At 40.5% G+C, this 12,852-nt stretch overlaps 1 protein-coding gene across 4 annotated transcripts in view; it reads right to left on the bottom strand.

Annotated features, from left to right (window-relative positions):
• Nucleotides 1-12,852, bottom strand: part of HERC2 (HECT and RLD domain containing E3 ubiquitin protein ligase 2) — a 206,635-nt gene that overhangs the window by 61,555 nt on the left and 132,228 nt on the right. For all 4 annotated transcript variants that reach the window (XM_060179237.1, XM_060179240.1, XM_060179238.1 and 1 more), the window contains 7 exons: nt 9,673-9,763; nt 6,147-6,324; nt 5,879-5,960; nt 5,628-5,799; nt 4,539-4,683; nt 3,038-3,263; nt 49-220 (listed from right to left, as the gene is read on the bottom strand). In XM_060179237.1, the coding sequence (XP_060035220.1) occupies nt 49-220; nt 3,038-3,263; nt 4,539-4,683; nt 5,628-5,799; nt 5,879-5,960; nt 6,147-6,324; nt 9,673-9,763 (1,066 nt within the window). The remainder of the gene's footprint in view (nt 1-48; nt 221-3,037; nt 3,264-4,538; nt 4,684-5,627; nt 5,800-5,878; nt 5,961-6,146; nt 6,325-9,672; nt 9,764-12,852) is intronic.

Below are 12,852 nucleotides of genomic sequence, written 5' to 3'. Positions count from 1 at the left end.
CATAATATCCATAATTGCAGGATTTTAAACGTTAATAAACAAGCCTACCTGGCATACATGATTTGCAATGCTGTAAGTATATGAGATAAAGCCTGTTGTTTGGCTAGGTTTCCATCCAAGGACAGGAGAATCTTGGCAAGAGAAGGGCGATTTGGCTTAGAATTCATTGCACCACTGATTTTATTACTAACTGCAGAAGAATCAGCATCTGAAGGCACTCCTAAAAAAGAAAAAGAAAATTGGAGTTCAATTTTTAAGATCACCATTTTTTCCCCTAAGATTTTATGAAAACTATGGCGATTATTGTTGGAGCTGGGGGGGGGGGGGCATGCGCACAGAAGTTTGGTGGTGGGTTTGGCATGGCACTATACCCCTATAATTTTAGAATCTTATAAATCATGGGCACCCATAGGACCTTGTCCTCAACATGAATCAACAATAGTAGAAAATATTCCATTCTCCGAAGGGAGCCTGGACTACATACTTTATATTCCACTTGAGGAAGATGGGTCCTGAAATTGGGGTAGCTTGGAACACTCATACTCATGAGCTCAGATCTACAGGGATGCAGAGGTCACACAGCTAATTATGGGCCCCAGATCACATCAAATTGATGGGGTTTACAGTCAAAACCCAATATTTACACACTTTTCCCATATTTGAGAACTATTCTCTTCCTTGATCCAGCTTTCTGGTCCTTTTTCCAGCCATGACATCATCTCCCTAGACAGTAACTTAGATCCACCTGCAAATCAGATGTCAGGCTCAGGAAAAAAGGAAAAAAACAAAACAAAAAAACCTAGTGTAGTCAGGGGCTCTTTGGAATATAACTAAAATAGGCCTACTAACTATATATAAAATGGAGACCCCCCCCCAACTCTTCATATGAACTATTCCAGCCTTTAGGTTCATGATTAGTCAGTTATTTGTTTGGCTTTATATGTTAACTCTTTTCTCAGACACTAGGTTACAGATACTAACATGATGCCAACCAGACTTCCCTGAACAGACGACCCCCACCAATGTGTCCTGGAGCCCCACCTCCCCAGGTCCCTAACCCACTAGGGAAAGAGAGAGACAGGCTGGGAGTATGGATTGACCTGCCAATGCCCATGTTCAGCGGGGAAGCAATTACAGAAGCCAGACCTTCCATCTTCAGCAACCCATAATGACCCTGGGTCCATTCTCCCAGAGGTATAAAGAATAGGAAGGCTATCAGGGGAGGGGGTAGGATACAGAGTTCTGGTGGTGGGAATTGTGTGGAGTTGTAACCCTCTTATCCTATGGTTTTGTCAGTGTTTCCTTTTTTATAAATAAAAATGAAAAAAAAAAAAGAATCTTGGAAACCACTATTAAATTACTAGTAATGAAAAAATAAGGTCATTATTTGGTCTCTTTCTACATTTACAGCTTCCAGTTTAGTTTCGAAGTACAAAAAAATCTGTATTTTTTACTAGTGCATACAGTAGATATTATTAGATTAGTAGGCTTTCAGAGTTAAAATATAAATAAATTCTATAAAGAATTTATTTTCAACAAAAATAAAAAGACTATAAAAAGATACAGATGGTATTGAAAATGTACCAGCAATGCTATAGACATGTAAACATGTGGAAATGCTATAATAACTAATTATATTTGGCTACCATTAACATGTAAGATAAAATTTAAAAAAACCCAAACATAGAGAAAGAATGTAAGAGAACAGAAATGGCTGGGTAAACATACAGGACACAGCAAAGTGCCTGCTATTATTTGTGAGATAGAAAGATGTCATGATTCACAGGACACTAGAAAGCATACCCATAAATATTTTGTCTTCTGAGAAAAATTAGCCTAAAACTAACATCATGCTGAAGTCTACTTACTTCCAAAACCAAGACTGCAAAATGTTTCAGGGTAACTTAATTGTATCTAGGCACAAGATTTATAGACATTAAAAAAAAAAAATCTCCAGCAAGATCAAAGGTAAAATTCAAGTATATGATATCTAATCAAAACTTGCTAGGTAAGCAGAAAGGTAGGATAATACATCGCAATTTAGAAATAATAATGTGAAATTAACATGGTTTTGATGACACTAACAGCACACTAGAAAATGAAAAAAAAGGGGAGTCGGGCTGTAGCGCAGCGGGTTAAGCGCAGGTGGCGCAAAGCACAAGGACCGGCATAAGGATCCCAGTTAGAACCCCGGCTCCCCACCTGCAGGGGAGTCGCTTCACAGGCGGTGAAGCAGGTCTGCAGGTGTCTATCTTTCTGTCCTCCTCTCTGTCTTCCCCTCCTCTCTCCATTTCTCTCTGTCCTATCCAACAACAACAACAACAATAATAACTACAACAATAAAACAACAAGGGCAACAAAAGGGAATAAATAAATAAAATAAATATTAAAAAAAAAATGAAAAAAAAAGAAAATGAAAAAAAAAAAAGACTACCCGAATTTGAAGTTACATCAACAGAAACTATGCAAAATGAAATACAAAATGAAAAAGCAAAATACAAAATGAACACAGCATCTTGTGGGACAACTTTAAGAGACAAAATACTCGTGGAACTAGAGGTGTAAAAAGAAAAAACAAAACAGAGGAAAAAGTTTTTTAAAAAACCATGCTGATTAACATTTCAAATTCAATGGAAATTATGAGTATAACTATCTTGGAAATTACATATTTAAATACATACAGTTTAATGTGAGCTGACCTAAACACCTAAAATAGAGATGTTGAAAATACCAAGCAACCCAGGGCAGCACCTATATACATATCAAGTAGTTATTATAAAGAATTTTTATATTTGTATACACGTACTGTTTGCATACAATACATTGCCAGAGTTGGCCTGATCATCACACAAAAACCAGCATCATACTTTCTTCTAAAGCTTTCACTCTAGCATGAATAAATCCCAGCAGAGAATGCAGGATTGTCATTCACTTGGCTCAGAGAGTAGTCAAGACAACATTACATCCCCTGATTTGGCAGAACTATGTAAGATGAGGCTGTATAGAAGGCTCTCATGGAAATATAAATCTATTTTACCTAAATAGGAAGCACCCAAAGGATCTCTTGCAGTCTGGAAGAGGACTGGCTCATGAACAGAGGGTGTTGCCACATCAACAGTTGTCCATGCCACACTGTGGGATGACCCACAGGCCACACGTGTGATCTTCTGACCTTCTAGGCCTTGTACAAGAGTGGGTTTTCTATTGACTGTGGTTGTACCATTGCCTTGCTGGCCATGGTCATTGTCACCCCAAGCATAGACCTGTTAAAGAGAAAAAAAAGGTAAAATTTTCAAATTACTAATTAATTATACCCCCAATTAAAAAAAAACACACGTAGAGAATTTACAATCTGTTCATTTTAACTAGAAAAAATAATGTCCATCCCATGGGACTTGCAATGTCTAGATTATTTATCTATTTATTTATTTATTTATTTATCTATCTATTTTTACTTCAAGTCACTCCACTTACTTAGTCTCAGTACCTGAAATTTACTTGTGAAAAACTGGTAACATTGTGGCAGGGGTAGATACCATTACAATTATGCAAAGAGACTGAGGCTCAAAAATCCTAGCTTCAATCCTCTGCACCACCATACGCCAGAGCTGAGCAGTACTCTGATGGGGGGGGGGGGGGAGACTGGTAACTCTAATTAAAGAGATTCTCTGGGGGAGAATATATAAAGACAGTCAAAAGGAATTAGAATCTTAAAGATAAAAGCGAATATCCCACCATCTTACAAATAGTATCTAGATACTACGATTCTAAGTAGAGAGGAAAAGTCCAGTTCTTTCCTACATATACTTGTCAGCAATTCTTTGGGTCACGCCCAGTCCACCCCACCCAAGCTAACAGCTAGACAAATACTCCTATGGGCAAAATGGATATAGTTCACCCAAAGTCGTCTTTAAGTACCAGAACTTATTTCTTTTTGTTTTGTTAATTATTTTTCAAGTATTTATTTTATTTTATTTTATTTTATTTTATTTATTTATTCCCTTTTGTTGCCCTTGTTACGTTATTGTTGTAGTTATTACTGTGTTATTGATGTCACCTTTGGATAGGACAGAGAGAAATGGAGAGAGGAGGGAAAGACAGAGAGGGGGAGAGAAAGATAGACACCTGCACACTTGCTTCACCGCCTGTGAAGCGACTCCCTTGCAGGTGGGGAGCCAGGGGCTCAAACCGGGATCCTTGCGCTGGTCCTTGTGCTTTGCGCCATGAGCGCTTAATCCACTGCCCTACCGCCTGACTCCCTATTTTTCAAATATTTTATCTATTTATTATTGGATAGAGACAGAGAAATTGAGAGGAAGGGGGGATAGAGAAGGAAAGAGACAGAGAGACACCTCCAGCACTGTTTCACCACTGGTGAAACTTTCCACCTGCAGGTGAGGACCAGGGGCTTGAACTTGGGTCCTTGTGCATTATGGTAAGTATGTAACCAAATTGACAACTGCCTGGCCCCTGAACTCATTTCTTCGTATCACTAGGGACCAAGTCCCCATGACAAGAGTGCCCCCACCATGGCTCACCTGCCCTGCATCTGTGACTGCCAGGCAGTGCAAGGCTCCAACAGCCACATGCACAATCTTCTTCCCTCTCAAGCCTTCCACCACCTGTGGCTTCCGCACATGCACATCTGAGCCATGGCCCAGCCTGAAGTAATCTCCTTTACCCCTGCAAAGAGGTCCAGAGCATATATTTAAATATATGGTGAGTCTGGTGATGTCAACAGGAAAATATTGTGAACAGCCTCAGGGTCAGTCCAGTGCTAACATCACATAGTACCTTCAAAACTGTTTTAATTCATTAATCCTGTTAACAGGATCTTTAATGTGTTAATCTAAGTTCCTGATGTGGATTTTCATATAAAAAGACTGAAAGCATGACAGTCTCAAATTCCTTTTAAATGGCTTCTCTGATGCAATTAAGTTGTTGTTATTGTTGTTATCATCTCTATTGGATAGAGAACCAGATATTGAGAGGAAGGGCGATATATGCATAGAGAAAGACAGAGATGCCTATAGTAGTGCTTCACCACTTATGAAGCTTTCCTCTCGCAGATGGGGACTTGGGGGGGAGGGGGCTTGAATCCAGGTCCTTGTAAACTGTAACATGTACATTCAACCTGGGGTACCACCACCCAGCCCCTCTAATTCTTTCTCATGAAGCCTCTGGATCAACTAAGCCCAAATACACTGGTCAAGATAAGTCAGGTGTCCCACTCATTTTCACTTTAATAAAATATGGTTTCAGCAGCAGAAATATGCATGGACTGCTTGATAACTGATCCAAGAAACTAGAAGTCTGTTCCCAAACAATTATCAAATGGTTTCTCCACCAAGGTCCCGGCATGTGGAGAAAGTGGATGAATTCATCTACACAAACCTCACCCACACAGGAAAAATGAGTAAGCTCCAACCCTTCTAATGTTCTTTTCCAAGGACCCAGTTATAGTGGGAGATGTCTCCTAATAATACAGTCATTACTCCCATTTGTGATAAATAAGAAGACAAAGATGACTGGAAGAGTAAGAGAATCAAGATTTACCATCCCCTCTAGATAGGAGACCTGCATATGCTATGCACAAGCACAGAAGCTGTGGATACCAGTTTACGTACCATGTCCAGACCACGCCTGATTTGGTGAGTGCCAAAGAGAACTGGGCTCCACATTCAATCTGGCACACTCCTTGCCCATTCAGTCTCTCGATGTTCTGGGGGATATTACAGCCTTCACTTCCTCCTCGACCTAATTTTCCAAAGTCACCATCACCCCAGGAAAACACTAAGCCTAGATTTAAAGAAAAATGACACTTTAGTCCAGTGTGCCATATTGTTTTCATACACCCAAAGATCAGATGAGAGCTCACCTTCATCTGTCAGAGCCAGGGTCTGTGCATCTCTGCTTCCACACGCAACCTGGATTACTCTGTGGCCAAGAAGGACTTTCACCTACTCAAGTACACATTTAAAAACAGATTCAAATACAGGCAGTGAGAAAAGAAAGGAAAAAATTTCCCCACAGACTCAAAGTCAATCATGCATGTTTTTATAAATTCTCTTAGACTTGAAGCTATATCTTCTCTGGAAATTAGTAAATGATAAACTCTCTGTAAGGATAAAAATGTATATAATCACCATTTTGGGCTTCAGTTGTGTTGTGTTATCCCCATGTCCCAATCGTCCGTACTCTCCAAGGCCCCAAGTATACAGTTCACCACTGGATGTGAGTGCGGCACTATGTGAACTTCCACAGGCAATATCCCGGATACGCTTGGTTTTCAGGGCCTCTATCAGTCGTGGTTTGTCACAGTTCCTAAAAGTGAGAGTAAATCATAATCCCTAGAATAAATCTAGTCTTTTTGAAGTAGAAAAAAAATAATAAAGCCTCTATACAGATCCACATCTAGGCAAAATAACAATTATAAATTAATTTAACTATCAAACCTCAAGAAAGAACATGGGAAGGGCCAAATCACATCCATACATAATTTTTTTTTTTTAATATGGGAAGGCCTAGATAGCATAATGGTTATGCAAAGAGACTTTCATGCCCTAGGTTCCAAAGTTCCAGGTTCAATCTCCCACAGCACCATAAGCCAAAGCTGAGCAGTACTAGAGAGAGACCACATGGGTCATTCCCAAGGATACACAATATGTTAGGCCACAAAGACAGCATCAGCAAATTCGAGAGCACTGAAATCATCCCAAGCATCTTCTCAGACCACAGTGGAATTAAACTAACACTTAACAATAAGCAAAAGATTAGTAATAGCCCCAAACTGTGGAAACTTAACAGTACACTATTTAACAACTACTGTGTCAAAGAGAAAATAAAGGAAGAAATCAAAATGTTACAAAAGTTCAATGAAAATGAAGACACAAGCTATCAAAATATTTGGGACAAGGCTAAGGCAGCACTGAGAGGGAAGTTCATAGTCATACAAGCACACATTAGTAAACAAGAAAAAGCACAAGTAAACAGCCTTATTGCACACTTAAAAGACCTAGAAGAAGAACAAAGGAGCCATAAAGCAACCAGAAGGACAGAAACAACTAAAGTTAGGGCAGAAATAAGTAATATTGAACATAAGAAAACCATACAAAAGATCAATGAAAGTAAATGTTGCTTCTTTGAAAGAGTGAACAAAATTGACAAATCTTTAGCCAGACTCAAAAAACAAAAAAGGGAGAAGAACCAAATAAATCAGATCGTAAATTAAAGAGGAGATATCACAACAGACACCACAGAAATTCAACATATCAAGCAAGGCTTCTATGAATAACTATATGCCACCAAGCTAGAGAAGCTAGAAGAAATGGACAGTTTCCTACATACCTACCAACTTCCAAAATTAAATAAAGAGGAACTAGATGATATGAATAGGCCCATCACAGTTAACGAAATTGAAAGTTATCAAAAACCTTCCCAAGAATAAAAGTCCAGGACCAGATGGTTTTACAAATGAATTCTACAAAACCTTCCAAGAAGAACTAATACCTCTACTTTTGAAAGTCTTCCAGAGGGAGTCGGGCAGTAGCACAGAGGGTTAAGTGCACATGGCACAAAGCTCAAGGACCAGCCTAAGGGTCCCGGTTCGAACCCTGACTCCCCAACTACAGGGGAGCCGCTTCACAGGCGGTGAAGCAGGTCTGAAAGTGTCCATCTTTCTCTCCCCCCCTCTGTCTTCCCCTCCTCTCTCCATTTCTCTCTGTCCTATCCAACAACGATGACATCAATAACAACAATAACTACAACAACAATTAAAAACAGGCAACAAAAGGTAAAATAAATAGATAAAATAAGAAAGTCTTCCAGATGATTGAAGATATCAGAATACTCTTTCCAGCTTTTATGATGCCAACATCACTCTGATACCAAAAGCAGTCAGGGACACAACCAAAAAAAGAAAACTACAGACCAATATCTCTGATTAACATAGATGCTAAAATATTGAACAAAAGTCTAGCCAACTGGATACAGCACTATATTAAAAGATTGTTCATCATGACAAAGTAGGGTTTATCCCAGGGATGCAAGGTTGGTTTAATATATGTAAGTCGATCAACGATATCCACCACAACAATAAAAGCAAGACCAGAAACCACATGGTTATACCAACAGATACAGAGAAAGCCTTTGACAAAATCCAATATCCCTTTATGATCAAAACTCTACAAAAAATGGGAATAGATGGAAAATTCCTCAAGATAGTGGAGTCTATATATAGCCAACATCATACTCAATGGTGAAAAACTGGAAGAAAAACTGGAGTCTATATATAGCCAACATCATACTCAATGGTGAAAAACCTCAGACCAGGTACTAGACAGGGCTGCCCACTATCACCATTACTATTCAACTCTAAAGCATGAGGCCGTGAGTTCAAGCCCCAGCAGTACATGTACCGGTATGATGTCTGCTTCTTTCTCTCTCCACCCATCATTCTCATAATAAATAAATAAAATTTTTTTTAAAAAAAAGAAAGAAACATGCAGAAAAATGAAAGTGAACCACTATATTTCACCAAATTCAAAAGTAAATTCCACGTGGATCAAGAACTTGGATGTTAGACCAGAAACTATCAGATACTTAGAGGAAAATATTGGCAGAACTCTTTTCTGCATAAATTTAAAGACATCTTCAATGAAACAAATCCAATTACAAAGAAGACTAAGGCAAGCCTAAACCTATGAGACTACATCAAATTAAAAAGCTTCTGCACAGCAAAAGAAACCAATACCCAAACAAAGAGACCTCTCACAGAATGACAGAAGATCATTACATGCATACATCAGACAAGAGGCTAATAACCAAAATACATAAAGCTTACCAAACTAAACCACAAGAAAACAAATGACCCCATGCAAAAATGGGGAGAGATCATGGACAGAATATTCACCACAGAAGAGATCCAAAAGGCTGAGAAACACATGAAAAAATGTTCCAAGTCTTTGAATGTCAGAGAAATGCAAATAAAGACAAAAATGATATACCATTTCACTCCTGTAAGAATGTCATACATCAGAAAAGGTAGCAGCAACAAATGCTGGAGAGGTTGTGGGGTCAAAGGAAGCCTCCTGCACTGCTGGTGCGAATGTCAATTGGCCCAGCCTCTGTGGAGAGCAGCCTGGAGAACCCTCAGAAAGCTAGAAGTGGACGTACCCTATGATCCTGCAATTCCTCTCCTGGGGATATATCCTAAGGAACCAAGCATACCCATCCAAAAGGACTTGTGCATACCTATGTTCATAACAGCACAATCTGTAATAGCCAAAACCTGGAAGCAACCCAGGTGTCCAACAACAGATGAGTGGCTGAGCAAGTTGAGGTATATATATATATATACTACTCAGCTATTAAAAATGGTGACTTCACTGTTTTCAGCCAATCTTGGATGAGATATAGAAAAAGAAAGATCAGAACACTGCTCAGCTCTGACTGATGGTGGTGTTAGGGATTGAACCTGGGACCTCAAAGCCTCAGACATGAAAATCATTTGCATCACCATTATGCTGTCTCTCTAGCCTCATTTTTAAGAAAAAGAAAAATTTTAAGTTCCAGTTTTATAATCTGTTATGTTTACCACAAAATTACTGATAACGGTTATCATTATCATCTGTAGCCATCTTTCATGAGCAAGTAATAAAGAGAAACACTTACAGTCTGCTGAAGTGCCCGAGTTTGCCATCATCACCTTCACCCCAGGAAAATACTTTCCCATCGACAGTCAGAGCTGTGGCATGCCGACCACCTGCAAATCACACAGCATGGGCTGCTAAGTCAATTTACAAGATATGCACAGCATAACCAGCTACTCTACCCAGTAGGCAGTGTGGAACTTCATTTATTTGTTGAATAAATGAGTAAGTAGGATCAACATTTTCGGATAATAAATAAGTGAACTAATATTAAAACTCCACTGTTTAAATCACAGAATTTTCCTTGCCAAGAAGAGGCAAAACAATGTGGCTCAACAGTAGGGGTCCTGTAATGTTCAGTATAGAAAAGATCAACATTCAAATGGAAAAAGCAAAAGTGCATCTGTGATCAGGCAAATTCTCAAACGCAATTTAAACTTCTGAGGAAATGCACCCAGTAGTGAAACTATTAAAGCAAAACTATGGAGAAGAGACTTGTAGGGGGCATGGGCCAATGACCTGCACTGGAGGGAAAAGGTACTTTGGCGGCAGATGAAGAGGATTACCACATACTGCAGCAAGGTGTGAAATTGTACCCATGAGACAACAATCCTGCTAAACATTTTTAAAAAACAATAGTAACCAAAACTAGGCTATAACAACAAGGGCAACAAAAGGGGGGAAAGATGGTCTCCAGGAGAAATGGATTCATGGTGCAGGCACTGAGCCCCAGCAATAACCCTGGAGGCAAAAAGAAAAAAAATAGCAAGAATTTTGGTTCATATTCCCAGGGAGATAGACTACAGAAGCTTCCAATGGAGGAGATGGGACACACAAATCTGGTAGTGGGAACTGTATGGAATTATACCCTTGTTGTTTTACAATCTTGTTAATCACTAATAAATTAAAAAAAAAAAACTTGCTGATGGATACAGGCTTAAGTCCATAGATCCTAGACTAAAAAAAAAAAAAAAAAAAAAAAAAAAAAAAAAAAATCTTCTCACTGAGCAGGGGCAAAACATTGCCTGAAAAAACAGCTACTAATCAAAAGGCCCAAAAAGCCTCAAGTAGCAACAATTACATGAAATTCTCAACCTCTTGGAGAATGATCCCATCATCTAATTTTCATTTCTAATTAAGTAAACCTTGAAAAGACTGCAAGTTTGCCTCTGGGAAAAGAAATGAAAGATTCAGCCTCTTTGCAGTTATGAATTGTTGTATGCTTTACATTGGGTTGTTCTAGTTCTCCCCCGCCAAGAGAATTGGATCAGTCCTGTTAGTTTCGCGGGCCTGCTTGGCCCAGCCCCTAGGAACCCTGACAGAGTTCCAGAGTTGCAGAGTTAGAGAGAGTGCTTGGCGCTGCTGCGGGGAAAGAAACAGCAGAGTTCTGTTTGGTGATTAGTTTGGTTTAGTTTATGAATCGTTGTTCCTGAATAAAGAAATACAGCTTCCCTGCCCAGCCGTATGTCTCTGGTCATCTTTGTTACCCGCCCGTGAAGCTAGCCCGGCCAGCTGGAGCCTCCAAATTTTAACAACAAATGGCGCCCACGTGGACCTGACCTGCGCATCTCTCAGATAAGTAAAGACAATTTGGCTACCTATGTACTATGGCCTTCTCTTCTGCTTGTGAAGAGATCTCCAAAGGCCTCTGCTCTTTCTTCACGAGACTGTTTTGCTGTTTCTGGAACATTTATCTCTGGACCACTCTGTGGTTTCCACTCGCTCGGGCGAACTCAGAACAGCCAGCGGGAATAGCCAGCGGGCAGGAGGCGAGGCACGGAGCTGCTGTTTCCACCTGTTTAAACAGCCAGCCAGCTGGCTGCGCCCAGACAACCCCGCGCACCGCGCCCGCAGCCCCACAGCCCGCAGGAGGCTGACGCCAGCACGCAGGAGCCCGATGCCAACACGCTGGAGCCCGATGCCAACACGCAAGAGCCCAGTGCCAGCACACAGGAGCCCAAAGCCAGCACACAGGCCAGCCCACAGGAGCCGGCTCTCCACCGCGTGGTGCAGGGCACTGGACGCGTGATCCCTCCATGCTGCTCAGCCACTGCGAACGGGGCAGCAGACATGGAAGGGCCATGGGGCAGGGCCGCAGCAGCCTATCATGGCCGCCACCCCTGGGCACCTCGGCCCGCGCCTTCTACAAAGATGGCCCACCCGCCCTCGTGCTATGAATTCTGGAACGATCCCGGACCTCCTGGACCCCCGGGCTCCCTGCCGAAACTGGGCACACAAGATCTCCAGCTGCCGGTCTGGTCTGAAGGCAGACAAGCTGGAGTACACAGAGATTTGTGCAGAGATTGCAACCTGCAATTCCTAGAAGTGAAGCTGCGCGGGAAGCCACCTCCGGATGGTGAACCCCCCCCAACAACTAAGACAGTACAGATTTAAATTCGTGTTTAAAATGACGTCTTCGTAACAAAGGTTTCTCTCCTTGTGTATTAATGACCATGTTTATGTGTATGTTTGAAGTTTGGTAAACAATAACTTTAAGGCTAAATTCTTACTAGTCAAAGTTAAATAAAAAAGGTTTTCAACGTAATTCTCATAAAGATAAAATTAACTTACATTTAAAGTCTGAGGTAAAAATTAGTTAACAATCAATATATTTTAACTAAGTTGGTCTAAACAAAAGGTTAAGTAGACTTGTTGATACGTAAAACTCTTCATTACCTTCTCTATTAGAAATGGTAGATCACACAATGGCTATGCTAATTATTCTCATGCCTGAGGTTTCCTTTCCTGCGCACACCTAGGGTGTGTCTCCAACTTAAATGGGTGTAACAAAAGGTTAAAAAGACGTTGTTGATAGGTAAAAGTCTCAAATTCCTTCTCTATTATAAACATTAGATTGTGCTGTGGATATGCTAATAACAAGTTTTGTTTCATAGTAAGTAAATTGCAGCCAGCTGCCTTCGGGACTCTAGGCTGTTCCCCGCCCCCATGCAAATGTCCGTCGAGACAAGTACGCCCCCCAGAGGCAAGAAATGTTTTTTTTAAGCTGATAAAGTTTTGCCCACAGAGGCAAAAAAGGCCCCCTCAGGCCTTCCCTTGGCAGCACACTGGTTCTTGTTATTTGCTTACATGTTTCTCCATGTTTGTGCCAGTTTCTTTTTTAAAAAATGCCTGTATATGTTTCTGTTCACCCCCCACCCTTGATACTGTAGTCATTTAGTTAAAAAGAAAAGGGGGAATTGTT

Source organism: Erinaceus europaeus, chromosome 20 (genome assembly GCF_950295315.1).
Source record: "Erinaceus europaeus chromosome 20, mEriEur2.1, whole genome shotgun sequence".
Taxonomy (NCBI): Eukaryota; Metazoa; Chordata; class Mammalia; order Eulipotyphla; family Erinaceidae; genus Erinaceus; species Erinaceus europaeus.
This window is presented reverse-complemented; position numbering and strand designations above follow the sequence as displayed.